At 36.3% G+C, this 19,415-nt stretch overlaps 1 protein-coding gene across 1 annotated transcript in view; it reads left to right on the forward strand.

The window, feature by feature from the left end:
* LOC127809173 (protein ACCELERATED CELL DEATH 6-like) overlaps nucleotides 1-16,859 on the forward strand; it is a 39,552-nt gene extending 22,693 nt beyond the window's left edge. The window contains exons 5-8 of the mRNA XM_052347904.1: nucleotides 15,241-15,336; nucleotides 15,413-15,460; nucleotides 15,554-15,990; nucleotides 16,076-16,859. Of these exons, the coding sequence (XP_052203864.1) occupies nucleotides 15,241-15,336; nucleotides 15,413-15,460; nucleotides 15,554-15,990; nucleotides 16,076-16,702 (1,208 nt within the window). The 3' untranslated portion in view covers nucleotides 16,703-16,859. The remainder of the gene's footprint in view (nucleotides 1-15,240; nucleotides 15,337-15,412; nucleotides 15,461-15,553; nucleotides 15,991-16,075) is intronic.
* The last annotated feature ends 2,556 nt before the right edge of the window (nucleotides 16,860-19,415 follow it).

The raw sequence follows: 19,415 nt of genomic DNA on the forward strand, positions 1-19,415 counted from the left end.
TTGAAGGATCACTTGCACAACTGCCACTAGAGGTTTCCCTAGACACTTTTTGCAAGATTCAATTAGAATCCTCATGACAAGTGAACTTGTTCTTGAACAAGCACCCATGTACTAGCTTAGGCATACAATGCTCACAGTTTGTAAGATTAATTGCCACCTTCGTAAGGTAACGGCATAATACACATCTATCTCTTTGTGTCATTGATGTCTCATCTCAATGACAGTTTTAATTAGGGACATTTTAAGGTATACTCTTATGTGTATCAAAGACCTTACAATTAAAGTCACTTTAATTATTTTCTACACAAAGTATCCCTATTGGCTTTGTCTTTAGGCATCTTATATAATTAAATATAAAAGTCAAAGATGTGCTAATTGAATATCAGGAACATGAAACAAACAGATATATTACTCATTGATATATCCAACCTTAATATATCATGTACAACTTAACACTTAAGCTGTTGCCTATACACTAACAATATTAAATCTTATAAATGTATCAAGTACAACTTAACACTTAAATTGTAGGACATACATTAACAACATGAAATCTTAGTGTGTCACATACAATGTCACACTTAAGTTGTAGAGCATATACTAACAATCTCCCACTTACACTACAACCAATTTGGTATGTGCCTAATGCCTAAGGACCTAACATGACCATCATGTTTTAGTTATGTAAGTGTTTGGACGGATCAACAACAACATCATCTATATATACCTTGCAATTCTTCACATCACATCTCCCAATGATTTTCCTAATCAGGTGAAACTAGCGGAGTATGTGCTTAGATCATTGATGAGACCATGGTTCCTTGCTAGAACAATAGACCATTGTCATCACTATAAAGGGCCACTGGACCAACAATGCTTGGAACCATACAAAGTCTAGAGATGAACTTATTAATCCAAACTGCTTCCTTGGCTACCTCGAAAGCTACAATATACTCTGCCTCTATTGTAGAATTTGTAACAGTTTCTTAATTGAAACTCTGTGAAGTAATTACTACTCCATTAAGGTAAGAGACATATCCAAACTAAGATCTGAAATCATTCTTGACTGATTGGACACTAGCATTATAGTAACCACTTACTACTAGCTCCATTTCCGCACCATATACCAAAAATGCATCCTTAGTTCTTGTCAAGTACTTAAGGATGGCTTTAACTACCGTTTAGTGCCCTTTTCGAGATTAGCCTAATATCTACTTGTTATGCTCAAAGCGTAAGAGATATATATCCCTGTACATAGCATGACATATATGATAGATCCAACAGCTGATGCATATGGAATTTTACTTATCATATCTCTCTCTTCTTGTGCCTTTGGACACCTATCCTTGGAGAAATATATATGCCATGAGATTTGGACAAGAACCCTTTTTTGCCTCCATTACATTGAACTTCTTTAGTATCTTATCTATGTACATGTTTTGACTCAGGCCAAGTAACCTTTTAGATCCATCTCTATAAACCTTAATGCCAAAGATGTAGGTCGATTCCCTTAAGTCCGTAGAGAAATAATTGGAGAGCAAAGCCTTTACCTCTTGCAAGGTAGAAATGTCATTTCCCATCAACAATATGTCATCCACATATAAGACTAGAAAACAACGGTGCTCCCTCTAATCTTCTTATATACACATGGATCATCCTCACTTTGTGAGAAATCAAACTCTTTGATTATCTCATCAAACCTGATGTTCCAATTTCTAGAGGCTTGATTAATTCCATAGATGGACCTTTATAGTTTGCATACTTTTTAAGCATTTTCCTTAAAGAATAAACCATTTGGTTGTATCATATACTCGTCATCGGTTAAGTTTCCATGAAGGAAAATTGTTTTAACATCCAAATGCCAAATCTCATAGTCATGGTATGCAGTAATAGAAAACACAATTATGATGGATTTCAGCATCACAACAGGTGAGAGGGTTTCATTATAGTTAATACCATATTGCTGCTTGAAACCCTTAGCCACTAAGCGAGTCTTATGGAAACTTACATTTCCATCCATGTTAGTCTTTCTCTTAAAGACCCATTTGCACTCTATGGGATTTACCCCTTTAGGTTGATTAACCAAGGTCCACACTTGGTTAGTGTACATGTAACACCCTTTCTTCTAGATCTGCCCGAGAAGAGGTGCTACGAGGAAAATAAATTAACTAACTGATAAACAGAAATCTGATACCATGACTGAACATCTCAATCCACTAAAATAAAACTCTGAATCAATACAAACTAAAAAACATAAATTTTGACTAAGGGACATTCCCTCAACTGAAATGTAAAATAGATCTAAACCGACAAAACACTACAAAACTCAATAGACTCCCATACATCTTTTATCTTGAGTGGCTCCACGTACACACACTATAGACCACTGCTACTAGGCCCTAGTTCTAGTACTCCCCTGCTAGTACCTGGAGGGGTAAAGAGTACAAGGTGAGCTACAAAGCTCAGCAAGTAATAAGATGGAAAAAATAACTAAAGCTGAATCGAAGAATATCGATACTAATAAATACTTACTGAACTCGTATTGAGTATAATCACTGTCTGTTTGCATTCATAAAAAAAATATAATGCACATAAAATGTAAACTAAATGCAGGTATGCAACTTTGGCTCATAAGCCCACGTAACTTGATAATACATACATGTCTGATCTGTATCCTGCATACATAAAAATTGTGGGCAATATGCCCCTAGCCCCCTGGTGGCCCCTAGGCGGGCAACTCATAAACTGAGTTGAAACTGAAACAGATGGGATCCCCGCGGACAAGCCGCCCGGCGCGCATAATACAATGCAATGCTCACGTAAATGCTGGCACACGATATGTAGTGCTCCATATAAAGTCATGCTCAATGCTCATACCAAAATGTATACACATAATCTAAAAAAAAATGCTGATCATGTTATAATAAAATAATGCTGAACATGATATGATCTTCATCTATATATTGGAATACAAAGATTCTATGAATTATGATTTATGATATGGGCATGATTAACTTGTTATATTCTGGCATTCAAATTCAATATTTGGAGATATTAAAATTTTTTATTTTAATAAAACTTGAATTAAGCTGTACTGGAAGTTCAATTGGATTTCTGGAAAGGCCATCCAGATATCAGGAAGGATATTCGGATATGATGAAAGATATTCGAATATGAAGAAGTCTCATTCGGATACACTGGCGCTCAATCAGAAACTATTCGGATATTCTGGGACGTATTCAGATATGAACTAGGACATCCAGATATGATTCAGGTCATTTGGATATCTCACTGATGCATTCGAATGCTACTGGAGACTATTTAAATATGAAATTCAACTTTTGAGGGAGGCATCCGGATATCAGGCAAGACATTCGTATATCATTTGACCTATTCGGATGTATGAACAAACCATCCGAATATCATACTCGAAGAACCTTAGACACATCCGGATACGATACAAGGTATCCGGATATCATTCACAAAAGCCTTAAACTCATCCGGATACAACACGAAGTATCTGGATATCACTTACAACAACTAGACACAATTGGATACAACTCAAGGCATCCAGATACTACTCACAATCATTGCTGGACACATCTGAATACGAAAACGAAGCATTCGGATATTACTATTCTATCCGGATATGAACAAGAGCTATCCAGATATTACTCACAATAGGCACTGGACTCCATCGGATGTGATACAAACCATCTAAATATATTGCTAAAGCCATCCGGATATGCCCAAGGGCCATTTGGATGTCACTCACAGAAAACTTTATGACACATTTGGATAGCTTCTAGCCCATTCGGATGTCAATCACAAACTCTAAAAAATCCATCCAGATATCAAGAACACATCCGGATGTCTGCAACTATTTTTGACGAACATGAACGAATATAGAGGCCTTGATCTTAAACAAATCTCATTAAAACTACACCATTTTAAAAGAAATCTTGCGAAAACAAATCTCAATTTATATGAAACAACATTAAGGATGATTCACTGATATATTTGACTGAATTGCTATTAAATCATGCTTGAACTACCATGGAACTTATTGTAAACGCATATATATATATATACATATCTGTAAATTGAAACTCAACAAGAATACTTGTTCAATCTGGAAACATTGATATAAACCTTTAAAGGAAGGATTTACAGGAATGATACTTGCCTGATAGAACTCTCTGATCGAACCCTGGAGCGATCCTGAAGACTCTAGCAAGCCTTTGCTATCTCTTGGCCTCTCTGTTCTTCACACGACATGAAGAAAAGTTAAGCTAATGGGCTATATATATAGACATAAAGCCCTAGATCACACTTCTTCTACAACTTGGATTCCTTCTCCAAATCTAACTAGGAGACTCTCAATCCAAATCCATCTCATACATGGATTCTGATTCTCCTTTAAATACATAATCTCACTTAATTAATAATAATACAAAAATTATTATTAACACTCTCAAATAATAATAAAACTCTAAAATTACCTTCATGCCCTTGCATTTAATTTCCCTAAAATAAATGCCATTTAAATGCTATTTAAATACTATTATCTCAATTAAAAATTACTAGATTGCCATTTTGGCAAATTCTTTTAACTCCAGAATTAAATAGAATTAAATGTTATTCTTTTCTTTCAAAATCTCTAAATTGCCACATTAAATAATTAATTGACAAAATCTCTTAATCAAATACTTCAAAAATTAATTAAAAAATTCTTAAATAAATATTGGTCCCTCTAATGGGTTGTTATAGTACATGGATTCGTCTTTCCTTGCATAACCTATTGCCACTTAGTAGAGTCTCTATCTACTATGTCTTCCTCACAGGTTTTGGGCTCATCATTTTCTATGAGCATCACTTCTCCTTTAGAAGTCATGAGAAATCCATATCTCTTTGGCTTTTGATTGATCCTGGAGGATCTATGAAGCTCCTGCATAATTGGAGTAGTATGCTTGACAACCCTTTGTAGTGCATCCTGAGGTTCCTCTAACTGATCTTTGTCTATAGGTGGTGCTTGAACCTCTTCAAGCTCTACTTTCCTCCCACTATCCTTTTTGGAAAGGAACTTTTCCTCCATAAACACATCATGTCAAGCAATGAATACCTTTTGCTATTGAGCATTATAGAAATAACAACCTTTTGAGAATTTTAGGTATCCCACTAATAGGCATTTTTTAACTTTAGGTGATGGCTTATTTGAAATCAACAGTTGAACATAAGCTTTGCATCCCCAAACTCTATGATAGGAAAAAACTGGTTTCTTCCCTACGTGTCTGCGCACAACCTAGTACGACTGAGTGGCTGTGTTGTGGGAGTGCCCCACCAACGCTGCTTTCACTGCGTTTAAGACTGGAATGGCCCATTAGACCCTAGAATAACCATGCCTGACATGTTGATTACAGTTTTATGACTTTTATTGATCAAATCAATTATTGCTGCCTATGAACACTTCATAGATTGATTATTCCTCATAAAATACCAATTTAATATCATTAAAATCACAAACCATGAAATACCGATTTTAATCTCATTAAAATCATAGATACTGAAATAACAACTTTAATCTCATTACAATCATGGAATACAGATTTTAATCTCATTAAAATAATGGATTTTCCCTATACCCAATTAGAACTCATCATAAATTTAATCAAATAAACAAATTGAGCATATACTAAATCTATTTCCAATGGATTTGTCTCTGATACCACTGAAGGAATTTATGGATCATAAGCACAGTGGAAAAACAATTTAACCATAATTCCTTTAGAATCACTCCAAGGGAATAGATTATGAAAGAGAAAGCTAATGATTACCTTTTAAAGCGATGATTCAAGACCAACACTTGATGGAGGCGATCATGAAGCCATCCAAGAGTCTGGTCGCTAACAGTATCCATGATAGCGAGCAACACTAAGAACCTCCAAGGGGGAAACATCCTAAGGCTTAAAGAGTGTTAGCTCAAAAGGGGCAGCATGAGAGCTCTCTCAAGAATGAGTTAATTAATTTTAACCTTTTGGTAAACATTACCTACCCCATTTCTTAGCAATTTTGATTCATTTGATTTCAACCAAATTACTTCACATGAGTTTGAACCAATACATACTCTACATCCTCTATCACATAGTTGACTTAGGCTTAATAAATTGAGTTTAAGACCATCTACAAAGAACACATTCTCTAAAGTTAAATTAGGAAATGATAAAGAGCCAATGCCAAAAATCTTACTTTTTGAGTTGTCTCCATATACTACATTATCTCCATTCTTGTAGGTGAGATGGTTGAAGAGCCTTTTGTCCCAAATCATATGTTTGGAGCATTTGCTTCCAAGAACCGTTTGCTCCTTGCATGATTTGAAACCAATGCAACCGGTCAAGCATATAATCAAGTTTCTCCCTTTGGTACCCATGCTTTCTCGAGTCCTTTAATGTTAGTGTTGATATCAATGTTTGGTACACAAATTTGTTTTACGTTAGTTCGGTTGTTTCTTATTACGCACTTGTTGGTTGTTTCTTATTTCTTGAAAAAGAATTTTTTTTAAATGATCTATTTGAAATAAATTTTTGAAGAGATGCTCGCACAATAATGGTCTTATTACTCTTATTTTGAAAAGAATCAAATGCTATTCCTTGTTTTTTACTAAAATTCATTTGATTTCCTAAAATCATTTCTAGCTTCTTTTTCCCTTCAACTAATTTTTTCAATATATCCATTAAATCCAAATTTTTTTTTTGAAGACTCTCATTTTCTTCTTTTAAAACTTTCATTTCATCATTTAGGGTGTCTATCTCCTTTTTCTCTTCCGCTTGTGATGCATCACTAGAGGATGGATCCTCCCTGTTCCATGCCGTAAACACCTTCTTTTCCCCTTTCCTAGCATTCTTCTTCAATAAAGGACATTCCGTCCTCATATGACCTCACTTCTTATATTCAAAACATCCAATTTCATTAGTGGTTTCTTCTTTTTATTCTTTATCTCTTTTGAAAATTTTCCCTTTTTCAAAAATCTATTGAACTTTTTTGCAAACAAAAAAATATCTTCATCATCACTATCATATGATTTTTTTTCTTCTTTTTCAACTTTGAAAGCAACATTCTTTTATTTCTTTGATTCCTCCACTATATCTATCTTTTAATAAAATTTCATGAGTCATCAAATATCCAAGCAAGTTATCTAAAGACAAAGCATCTAAATGTTTAGCTTCAATAATAGCTGTTACTTTTAAATCCCAAGCCCTTGGAAGGCTTCTAAGGATCTTTCTTACCTTCTCTCCATTGGTGTAGGCCTTTCCCAACGACTCGAAGCCGGTGACTATGTCATTGAAGCGAGTGAACATGTCCTTGATTTTTTCTTCTTCGTTTATGGGAAATAATTCTTAATCATGGTGTAGAATATTAATCTTAGTTTCCTTTACTTGTTTTGTCCCTTCATGGGTGACTTCAAGTTTGTCCCATATTTCCTTTATCGTCTTGCAAGTTGAGACTTGATTAAATTCATTTGGACTTAAAGCACAAAACAAATTGTTCATTCTCTTACATTGATCTCCACAATCCTCTTTCGCTATTCCATTAACTCCTTCATATTTTCCATATTTGGAAGGTCTACCCCTTCCATTAATGTTTGAAAATACTAATGTCCTACATAAGAATTTTTTTTTTCTTCTAATAGTCATAATTAGAGCCATAAAAAAAATAAATAAAGGATGGTAGGTGCTTTGACCCTTAATGTGAGAAGAACAAAAAATGTGTGCCATTTGAAAAAGATTCTCCTGAGGTTGTGTTACAACCTAGAATTTCCTCAATTTTTATTTACAACCAACTAATAGCTCAAGTACATGGGCTGAGATTTTGTCTCATAATTATACAACATCGGAAGCAAATTAACCACAAATACACATCTCAGGGGCTTTCTTATACATAACAGTGCATTGACCAATCAAATCTAACAAATCACAACATCTGAGCCCGTGTCTACAACTCAGTCCTAGAGATCTTTTCGGTCGGGATTGCCTTGTACACGTAGCCACCTAAGACCGACACGTCACAAGCTCATCCTCAACATAAGCTCCCACAACTAGAATGATGTTAACACAAGGTGAGCCACAAGGCTCCGCATGCATAATAGGAAAAATAATGATAAGACTAAGAATAAATCTCTCACCCAGAATACGCCCCACCAAATGTTGTGCTATAAATGATAATATCACACCGTACCATGCACCAAAATATCCAGTGCTCAACATAAGTATATCAATGCACATAACAGTTATTGGAGGCCTACATAATAAATGCACAACCTGACACCTAAGTCTTAGCATACAAACTTATCGCAACCATGACTGGCTAGCATAAGACATATGAGCCTGAGGCCCTCATAATATAATCCACCTACCAAAAATATGTATAAAGATGCCATGACAGTATTATGGACCATCATCCACCCTCACCCTGGCTTTAACCAAGCCGTAGCTCTCTCAATTATCCACTGAGTATACAAAAAGTTGGATATCCCCGTCTTGCTGTCACACCGCTATGCAAAATAAAAGGTGAGCTGAAGAAGATTCCAATTTTTTTTGCTCACACACTACAAAATAATATTTTTATCAAAAATAATAAGATCGCAGTTTAAAAATTAAATCCAAATGTACAAAATTCCCAATATATATTTTTCCCACTTACCTAGCTTCCTTAAACTCCAGTTGCATAAATTTTTCCCACTTTCTTCTTGATTTTTCTCTTCTTTTTTGTTGTTGCTTGCGCTGGCTTCTTCCCCAAATTTTCTCTCCAATTTCTTTTTACTTGTTACCGATTGCACACACATATATAGCAGGAAATTATGGCATAAATCCACAAAATTAAGTGGCTAGAAGGTGGTTGCATGGCAGCCAATAGCAAGGCTGCGACCCTCGAAATGACGCCATTTTATTGCTACTTTAGCTGGAAAATGCCAGCCTTTTTTCTTCCTCTAACCGCGCGCATGCCAAGCCTCAAACTCGCGACCACTAACAACCTCTTCCCGTGGGCGTGCCGCCTGCTCCACCAGCCTCCTTACTTAATATATGCACATCTTTAATTTTAAATAGACTCCACAACTAATATTCAGAAATTACACATAGACCCCAAAATTTCTAGAAATTAACACTCACACCTCACATTAATAATACCACTTATACCTTGATTTCTGCTAGATAGTTGCCTATTTTTTTAAAACAAAATAAATTAACATTTCCCTTTCAATCCACAAATATTCATTAAATCATGTATAAACGGGTCATTACAAATCCTCCCCCCTTAAGAGAATTTGGCCCCCTAAATTCATACCTGGTTCTTCGAATAATTGTGAATAGACATGCCTCATCTCCTCCTCTAGCTTCCACGTTGCCTCTTCAAGACTATGACCATGCCACTGTACCTTTACATAAACAATGGTCTGGTTCCTCCAGACTCTTTCTTGCCAGTCTAAAATACACTCAGGTGACTCGTCGTAGGACGCGTCTTCTTTGACCTCAAGGGAGTGATAATTGACTATATGATGTGGGTCCAATCAATATTTTCCAAGCATAGATACATGGAACACGTTATGCACACGAGATAGGTGTGGTGGTAGTGCTAATCAATAGGCCAAAGGACCAATCCATTCTAATATCTCAAACAATCCCACATAGTGAGGACTTAACTTCTTAGAAAACCTAAATCCCCGATGACAAATTCCAAATTCTATCGTCGGTTGTCGGTGTAGCTCTTTTGTCGGTCCTGGGTCACTTTCATTTGGCTCTGAATCAACCCTATATTCTCTATTGTCTGCTCCACGATCTCTAGTCCAAGTATTACTCGGTCTCCTATCTCAGTCCAACACAAAGGGGATCTACAGGGTTTGTCATACAATGCCTCATAGGGCACCATCTTAATGCTGGAAGGATAATTGTTATTATAGGCAAACTCCATCATTGGAAAATGATCATCCCAACTTCTGTGGAAATCCAACACACAAGCTCAGAGCATATCCTCTAATGTCTGAATGGTTCGGTCCAATTGTCTATCTATTTAGGGATGAAATGCTGTATTAAATTGTAACTGTGTCCCCAGAGCACTGTGCAACGCATCCCAAAAGTGCGACATGAATCTGGGGTCCCGATCTAATGTGATGCTAACTGCCACACCATGTAGCCTCATAATTTACTCAATGTACAACTTAGCCAAATGATGCAAGGAAATGTCTTCTTAACTGGTAAAAAATGTGTCGTCTTTGTTAATTTGTCCACAATTACCCAGATAGGAACGTGGCCCTTATTGGTACGCGGTAATCCTGTGATAAAATCTATAGTGATGTGATTCCATTTCTACTTTGGAATAGACAATGGATGCAACAACCTTGCAGGTCTCTGATGCTCAACCTTTACTTCCTGACATACAAGGCATCGAGATACAAAATATGCTATACTCTTTTTCATACCATCCCATTAATAATGTTGTTACAGATTTCAATACATCCTGGTAGCATTTGGGTGGACAATATAGCGGGTTTGATGAGCTTCTAATAGAATCACTTGCCTAATCTCCTTGTCCTTCGATATACAAACTCGTCCCCGATATAACAAAAAATCATCCTTTTCCTGGCTATACCCCAAAGGTTCAAATATTTTATATCCACAAAAATACGCGCCAATCAGGCATCACTCTACTGTTGATCCCATATCCGTCCTAACAAGTCCGAGCAAATACTCATAGAGGCACAGCATACCACAGGGCTTGCTAGAGCTACTGAAATAGCAAACTCGCTCATCTTCTTAAGAAGCATCCACTCTTGAATCATCATTGTTGTAATTGACGCTGAGGAGCAACTCAAGGCATCAACCACCACATTGGCCTTCCCTGGGTGGTATAAGATCCTACAATCATAGCCTTTAAACAATTCTATCTAGCATCGCTACGTCATATTCAAATCTTTATAGGAGAGTAAATTGGTCAAACTCTTATGATTCATATACAACTCCACCTCCTCCCCATAGAGATAATGCCTCCAGATCTTCAATGTGAATACCACGAGCACTAGCTATAAGTTGTTAGTGGGATAGTTTAATTCATGCTTCCTTAACTATTAGGATGCATAAGAAATCACACGGCCATCCTATATCAATACACAACCCAAACTTATGTGGGAAGCATTACTATATACCACAAACTTCTCACCACTTTGAGGAATAGCTAAGATGGGCGTTGAAGTCAATCGTCACTTCAACTCTTGGAAGCAATCTTTAGAAGCATCATTTCACACAAAATGCACCATTTTCTCAGTCAACTTAGTCATCAACGAAGCCAAACAGGCAAATCCATCAATGAATCATCGATAATAACCTGCCAGAGCAAGAAAATTGCATACCTCCTAATCTTTTCTGGATCCACATAAACGCCTTCTCTTATCACCACATTGCCCAAGAAATCCCACATGTGGCTGCTAAAACTCATACCTGGAGAACTTGGCATACAACTTCCTTCCCTTAAGCCATTGCAAAACCAACCTTAGGTGTGCTGTATGTTCCTCTAGCCTTGGTGAATAAACTAAGATATCATCAATAAAGACGATCACAAAGTGGTCTAGATACTCCTGGAACACTCAATTCGTTAGATCCATAAACACCGTTGGTGCATTCGTCAATCCAAATGGCATGACCATGAATTCATAATGACCATATCTAGCACGAAAAGTAGTCTTCTGTATATCCTCATCCCTAACTCGCACTTGATGATATCTCAATCTCAAATCTATCTTGGAGAATACGAAGGCTCCATGCAATTGGTCTAACAAATCTTCCACTCAATGCATAGTCACAAGGACCCAGCCCTTTTTAGCACGAACAAAATTGGTGCTCCCCAAGGGGAGGTACTCTGCCGAATGAATCCTTTATCCAACAAGTCCTGTACCTGAACTTTCAATTCCTTTAATTCATTTATAGCCACTTTGTACGGAGTCTGTGAGATCAATTATGTACCAAGAAACAACTCAATGGTGAAATCTATGTCCCTATGTGGCGGCAAGCCTGACAATTCCTCAAGAAACACATCAAGGAAGTCTCGAATCACTGGCAACTCAGCTATGTTTCTTTCCTTACCTGTCGTGGCAGTCATCACAAAGGCAAGATATGCTTCACATCCATACCGTATCAAGCTCTATGCCTTCATCACCAAGATCATCACGGTTGACACTACCAATTTAAAACCTCGGTATATAGCAATTGGCTGATAAGGGAATTCAAAAGAAATTACCATCCGGTGATAGTCTATCTTAGCATAGTGTCATGACAACCAATCCATGCCTAGAAGGAGATCAAAGTCTTGAATAACCAGTACTACCAAGTCACCTGGCATCACCCTATCATGCACCCCAATCTCATATTCTTTAATTACCTCGCTCCCATACAACGTAGCTTCCCTTGGTGTTGTGACTGACAAATAGTATAGTAGTAAAATTTGAGGAATAGGAACAATTTCCACAAGACCCTGTGCAATGGAAGAATGTGTAAACCCTGTGTTAAACAACACACACACATCATGACCATATAAAGCAATAATACCTTGCACTGTGTCATTCCCTCTTTCTTCCTCTGCCACTGTCAATGCAAATACACGTCCCGTAACTCAGGGTCTATTAGTGATGGTGGAACGTTGTGCAACCGGTGCTGTTGGTAGTGGAAAGGGTGGAGCTGCTCCCTGAACCCTGGGCCCCATCTGTTGTTGCACATGTCTCTGCCCCTATCCTCTAGACCTCTATCAACCAGGCTATGACGATTGCATGCACTCACTTGCTTTGTGCCCCCTCTGGGGTCTATTCTGCACTCTCGATTAAACTTTCCTTCCACCTTCTCTTCCGATCCCTTTTGTGGCCTTGAGACGAACTCACCCCTTTCTGAGTAGCCTGCCCCATCCTCAACTGAATCCTATCCCGCTTAATGGAATAAGCTCTTTGCAACACAGTGGGACTGTCAATGATCCGTGCTCTTGCTAATGCATGGTGAATATCCATACGTAAGCCCCTACGAAATTTAGCCACTTTATTGGCCTTAGTTTAAACTAAATCTGGGGAAAATCAGTCTAGAGAGGTAAACTTTGATTCTTATGGCATGCCACAATCTTGCTACCTTGCACCAACTCAATGAAATCTTAAGCTTTTTATCCCTAACCCACTTGAGAAAGAAATGTCCATTAAAAACTTCTTGAAATTCCATTCACGATGGTTCCCTGCTGATATACCTCTGTCTAGCAATTTCCCACCATCGCTCCACGTCTCCTTGCAAAATAAAGGTAGTTAACTGCACCTTTTGGCTATCGTTGCACCCCATAGATCGGAGGTGCTTTTCTATTGATGACATACAATTTTTCACCTCTAACACATCCACCACCCATGAAATTCAGGTTGTAAAAATGCTATAAAATACTTAAGCAACCAATCCCCAACATAACCATCAGTCTCATGGACGGTGGTAGGAAGGTTGACCATCACCATTAGTCTCAACCAGACCCATTTCGGCCTCTTGAGGTACCCTTTTTGGTCTCACCTGATCAATAGTGACAATCTCAACTATTCTCCGTATCCCTGCCAAGGTCCCTGGCACCTCAGCCATCTCTTGCCGCTAGTCTCTACTGCACCCTCCCGGAGTCTTAGATGCTGCCATAGGTGTATGTGCAGATGCAGACTGACCCCATCCTCCACTCTTGATCGGTGGCCTCCCTCTGCGAACTCTCATCTCCTTGCACTAACAACATATTCAGAATTCAAATTTCCCATTTAAACTCATATCTAATCATAAGACTCATTCCTGATTCTACCAAACATGCCTATGTGTATAGAGACTTATCCTTGAACCCTTCTTTGATACCAAGTGTAAAGACCTAAAAGTCCAATATAAAGACTCTATTACTGAACTGCAAAGACTCGCCTCCAGAAGTCTTGCTACCATAGGAATTTCGAGGGAAAGTTCCCACAAGATGGAAATAGAGTAAAACTCAATCAAGATCATTCATACTACTAACAAGAAACAACAATGAATCCATTATTTTCTTTCTTCTATTCTTCTTCTTTTCTTTCTTCTATTATTCCTCTTTGCTTCAACTAACGAATGTGAGTTGCGACCAACTCACCTTTCCCCTTCTCCGATTGAAGACCCATGATTGATCTACCCTCCCCCTTCCTCTTTGCTTCAACTAACAACCCATAAGTTGTGACCGGCCTACCCTTCCCCTTCTCTGACCAATGACCCACAATTGACCCACCCTTCCCTTCCTCTTTACTTTGGTTGACGACGTGCAACCAACCCCAACCATAGAGGTGAGTTTACAATTCTTGTAGTTTCAATTTTTTAATTTTTGATTTTTTTTCAATTTTGTCAGTTTGTTCGATTTTTTTAGTGTTTTTTATCAGTTCGCTTTTTCCATACTTGTTTGGTTTTTTCAATTTTCAATTGTTTGATTATTTGATTTATTTAATCAGTTTGGTTCGATTTTTTTACATAATTTTAATCTATTCAATTTCAACACTTCGGTCAATTCAATAACTAAACTGAAATAATAATTCACTTTCAGATGATTTCCACTAGACTGTTGTGGACCACCTAAAATAGAAAAAAGGACATAGAAAAAATGATATGATGGATGAAAAGATTAAATAAGAGAACAATACGCAATGTCAGTTGGGGCATACTATTTTCCTTCCTGTTTATTTATCTATAGGGATCCATTCCAAATCAAATTTAAGAAAATCAAAATTCATGTAAATGGTTTAATTAATTAGTATTCTCTCCGCTATCAAATTTGCCGAATCCAAAGTCATCATCCAGGGTTTAAGAACTTTAGATTCTCCTAAATTGTGCAATAGATGAGCTGCTTTAATTAGGTTCAGTGCCTACTAAGTCATTCTAAGAAAACAGGGGCAGGATTCATTGGGATCAAGGAATAAACAAATACCTTTTAGAGAGAGAGAGAGAGTGTGTGATAACCCTGTGAGCAGCCGGGGATAAAAGGAATCATGCTTTGGCAGTTCTTGTTTCCCTTAAGATGCTTTGGCAGTTCTTCCTTGGTTGAAATGAACTTTAATTTAGTAAAAGAAAAGGGGAAATTAAGCACCATTAATTCTTTCTTGCACAGTTGTTTGATAGTTTCTTCTTTCTATTAATTTTGCCCAATTTCGAAGTAATTGCCAACTTAATACAAGTCCGCCATTACTGAAAGGTATGCCCATACGTTCACATGGCGCACCCAACAACTGTAGTGATATTGAAGCTGACACCGGAAGATCTACCAATCAAGAAAACAGCATCATACGAGGTATAAGTTTATACATATTAAGAATGCCGCAAGAATTAATTGTTCAGTCCAAAAATAATGGCTTGAAAACACGCAGAACTCAGGCATTTGTATGAAGTAGCATGGGATGTCCTAAAATTCGCAGGTACGAAGAGCAAATTCACTTCAATCCTTTGCTGATGTTTCTGCATGGTTGGTTGATATTAACGTTTGTTTGTTCCCCCTTGAATGCTTGCAGTACCCTGCACTAAAACTATACATGAGATAAAGTTGAAACATGCCCAAGTCCTTGAACTGCTGAGTTGCATTTCTTGCCAAATATCGGCTTTAAGTCACTCCCAGATAGAGAAGAGCGAATTATTTCAAGCAATTTTCAATGCAGTCAAGCACGGGATCGTTGAGTTTGTGGAAGAAATGCTCAAAGCTTACCCCGATATCATATGGGTACTTGATGGTGATAGCCGCAACATATTCTTATACGCAGTTCTTCAACGGCGAGAAAAGATTTTCAACTTGTTACACAAGACGGGGCCTAAGAAGAACATGATAGCAACTAGCTTGGACAAAGATGGTAACTCCATCTTACACCACGCGGCCATGCTGTCGCCCTCTTCTCATCTTGATGGCATTTCTGGTGCAGCTCTCAAGATGCAAAGGGAACTCCAATGGTTTCAGGTGATCCCCATTATCCTTCTTAATTTACCTTTTACATATACTAAGGTGAATTAATTCTTACGAAATCATTGGCTATTAATGGCAGGAAGTGGAGAAAGTTGTTCAACCAATGTATAGAGAAAAGCAAAACAATGCGGGCAAGACGTCTCGATCTTTGTTTACTTCACAACATAAGAGAATGAGGAAAGAAGGGGAAAAATGGATGAAGGAGACGTCAACATCATGCACTGTTGTGGCCGCTCTTGTCGCCACCGTAATGTTCACAGCAATCTTCTCTGTGCCAGGCGGCTTCGATGAGAAAACCGGCAAACCGCTTTACTTATACAAGGATTCCTTAATGATCTTCATAGTATCCGATTCCTTGTCCATGTTCTCTTCTGCCAGTTCAGTGCTCATGTTCTTAGGGATCCTCAAATCACGCTACACTGAAGATGAATTCCTCGTGTCTTTGCCAAGGAAACTCATAATAGGCATAGCCACCCTATTCTTCTCGATAGCCAGCATGATGGTTACTTTTGGCACCACCATTTACATATTCCTCAGCCACCGGATCTCCTGGATCTCCATTCCTGTTCTTCTGCTATGTTGTGTCCTGGTTATGATTCTAGTGTTCCCCCAAGTCCCACTTCTCTATGGGATTTTCCGTTCAACACATGGACCAGGCATCTTTGAGGGGCAAAAGAGAAGGAAAAAGAAGAAACGCATGCGTTAGAAAAGCTGTTTGATTCATTAATCGATTTCCTTTCTCCTATTTCTTTCAGTACATACCCAATTACTTGAGTGTATTAGCCATCATGGCATATCCAACACCCTATTTTCCCTGGCATGCCAATGTGTCACGAATTTTTTATTTTTTCAATAATTACAGTTAGGCCTTGAAAGTTTCTAAAATTTGCCTTATTTCTCCTTAACATAAATTTGCCTGATTACCTTGCATTAGCTCAACAAAATAAAAGCTAATGCAAGGTAATCAGAATTTAACACAGAATGTAGTCTAGATTGAACTTAAATTGAAGTATATTTCACTTCCATTGAATTGTTTATTTGCATGGATACTTAGTCAAGTCCAAAATAAAAGCTAAATCAGCTAAAAAATACAACATATATTAAGTTAAAACGTTAAGAGTAAAATCTCAAGCACGAAAAATGATTTAAAAATGAATTTGAAACTCTTACAGACAATTCCTTCTCTAGTACATCAACTATCACATCTACATATATAAATATTTTATAGAAGAAAGTACATTCAAGAGATGAAAAAACAATTTTAGTAGTTTAATGGTATCAAAACACCAATAATTGCATCTTCACCTGAACTTTGCAAAAATAATTACTGGTACATACATAACCACATTTCACATTTACATCTCATACTATTCAACATAATTCTATACAATCATTTTATGTCAAAATAATACAAAATATAAGACTGCGTTCTCTTTGTTGTTTTTAAGTTATTTTTAGTTTTTGATTTTTTAAAATAATAAAAACACGTTCTCTTTGTTATTTTTAAAAATGTATTTTTGAAAAAAAAAAAATTGTAAAAAAAACTCAAAACAACAAAAAATTATTTTGAGTGTTTTCATCCAAAACAAACTCTAAATTCAAAACACATTTATTTATTCATATTTTATTATTGTAATGGAAAAAAATATTACAAAAATCATTAACTTCAAAATATATATTTATTTTAAATAATATATTAACATTAAATATTTCTAATTTACCGAATAATCAAATTTATTAAATAAAATATTATTAAAAAATTATTTTCAAAATTTCAATCAAAGAGAACGCGTTTTTTAATTTTCTGTTTTGAGAAATAATTTTTCAAAATGACAAAGAGAACGCATTTTTAATTTTCTAAAAATAGACTATTAAAACAGAAAACTGAAAATAAATTTAAAACTCAAAACTGAAAATTGAAAATTAAAGAAAACGTAGTCTAAGTTTTTTTTTTTAAGTAAAAGAGATATATATATATATATAAATAGAATGAAAACGTCTATACAGAACACAATCTAGGGCATACCCTAGATACAATATCACATAAGTGAAAACAGATACTCAAGATCCACGCACGATCGAATAAAAAAAACATAAAAGGAAAACAAGGAAGGTACATGATAAAGAAAATAAAGAACAACTCCAAGAGAATACAACTCTAAGGTGAGGGGTGCTCCAATGCACAACATCTTGATCAACAAGGAGACCAAGAACAAACAACGAACCCTGAAGGTAGCCCCGGAAGAGCCACCAACTAACAATGAGCACAAGGAGAAAACGTAGGACTAGAAGGATGAACATGTAAGTGCCACCAAGAGGCCCTAGAACACATACCCAAGGCCAGAACCGTTAATACAAGGACCAAAACCAGGAGTGTTGATCGTTAGGAAGTTGCCAGAAATGTCGTAGCGCATAACTATATAGAGTATGGGGAAAGGGGACAGTGACTAACTGTGCCCACATGACACACTGAATCTAATGGGCAAGCTGGTTCACACACTGCTCGAAATCTCGCCAACACCGGTTCTTGGGCTCACACCTTGTTTACTTCAAAAGAAAAGTTAATAAACCTTTATATAATTGATATGGACTTCTAGCTTTTTGTTTGTGACCAAAGTGCACTTGGTGTACTATATTTTTTGATTACGGACACAAGATTTATTTTTAAAATATTTTAGGAATTTTGAGACATATGGCATAATTCAAAATACCTTTATATTATTTCAAAAAAATATGTATTTTACGCATGTTCTGAAACTTGCCTATGAATACAAAAATTTTATATAAAGTTATCCTAGAAAGATTTTGTATAAATTTATATGTTTCTCATTGGTCCATCCAATCACATTAGCGAGTGATTGACTAATCCCATCATTATATGTCAACACATACCATAAACAAGATAGTTTTGCAGCAAAGTTTTGAAACATAGGCAAATGTTTTGAAGCATACCTTTCAATGTTTCAAAATAAATGATAAAAAATTGTTTTTATGTCACTTCCTAAGTCCAAATTAATAGCTATTTTTTTTCTCTGAAGTATTTTTCAAACTAACAAAAAGCAAGATGAAACAAAAAATTGTTTCATCTTGTTTTCTTATATTTCAAAAATGATTTGGAAAGCCACTAGATTTGTAAAAAGTTTTAAGGGGAATTTTTTAAAAACTTGTTGATTTGTTTTTGTTGATGTTTTGATGATAATTTTTTTTTTATTTTTGGAAATTGAAAATGAAGAATCAAAATCATGTCAAAGGATAAAATTATTCCAAATGTGCTTTAAATGGAAACAACATCTTTTATGGTATGGATTTTAAATTGAAAATTTGAAAGAAAATATTATGTTCTTAAAGAAATTTTGTTTTGAAGTCAAATGATTTATAAAAGCTTGAGTATCAAAATATTTTCAAAAATATAAACACTC

The sequence above is a fragment of the Diospyros lotus genome, chromosome 9, assembly GCF_014633365.1.
Source record: "Diospyros lotus cultivar Yz01 chromosome 9, ASM1463336v1, whole genome shotgun sequence".
NCBI classification, from domain to species: Eukaryota; Viridiplantae; Streptophyta; class Magnoliopsida; order Ericales; family Ebenaceae; genus Diospyros; species Diospyros lotus.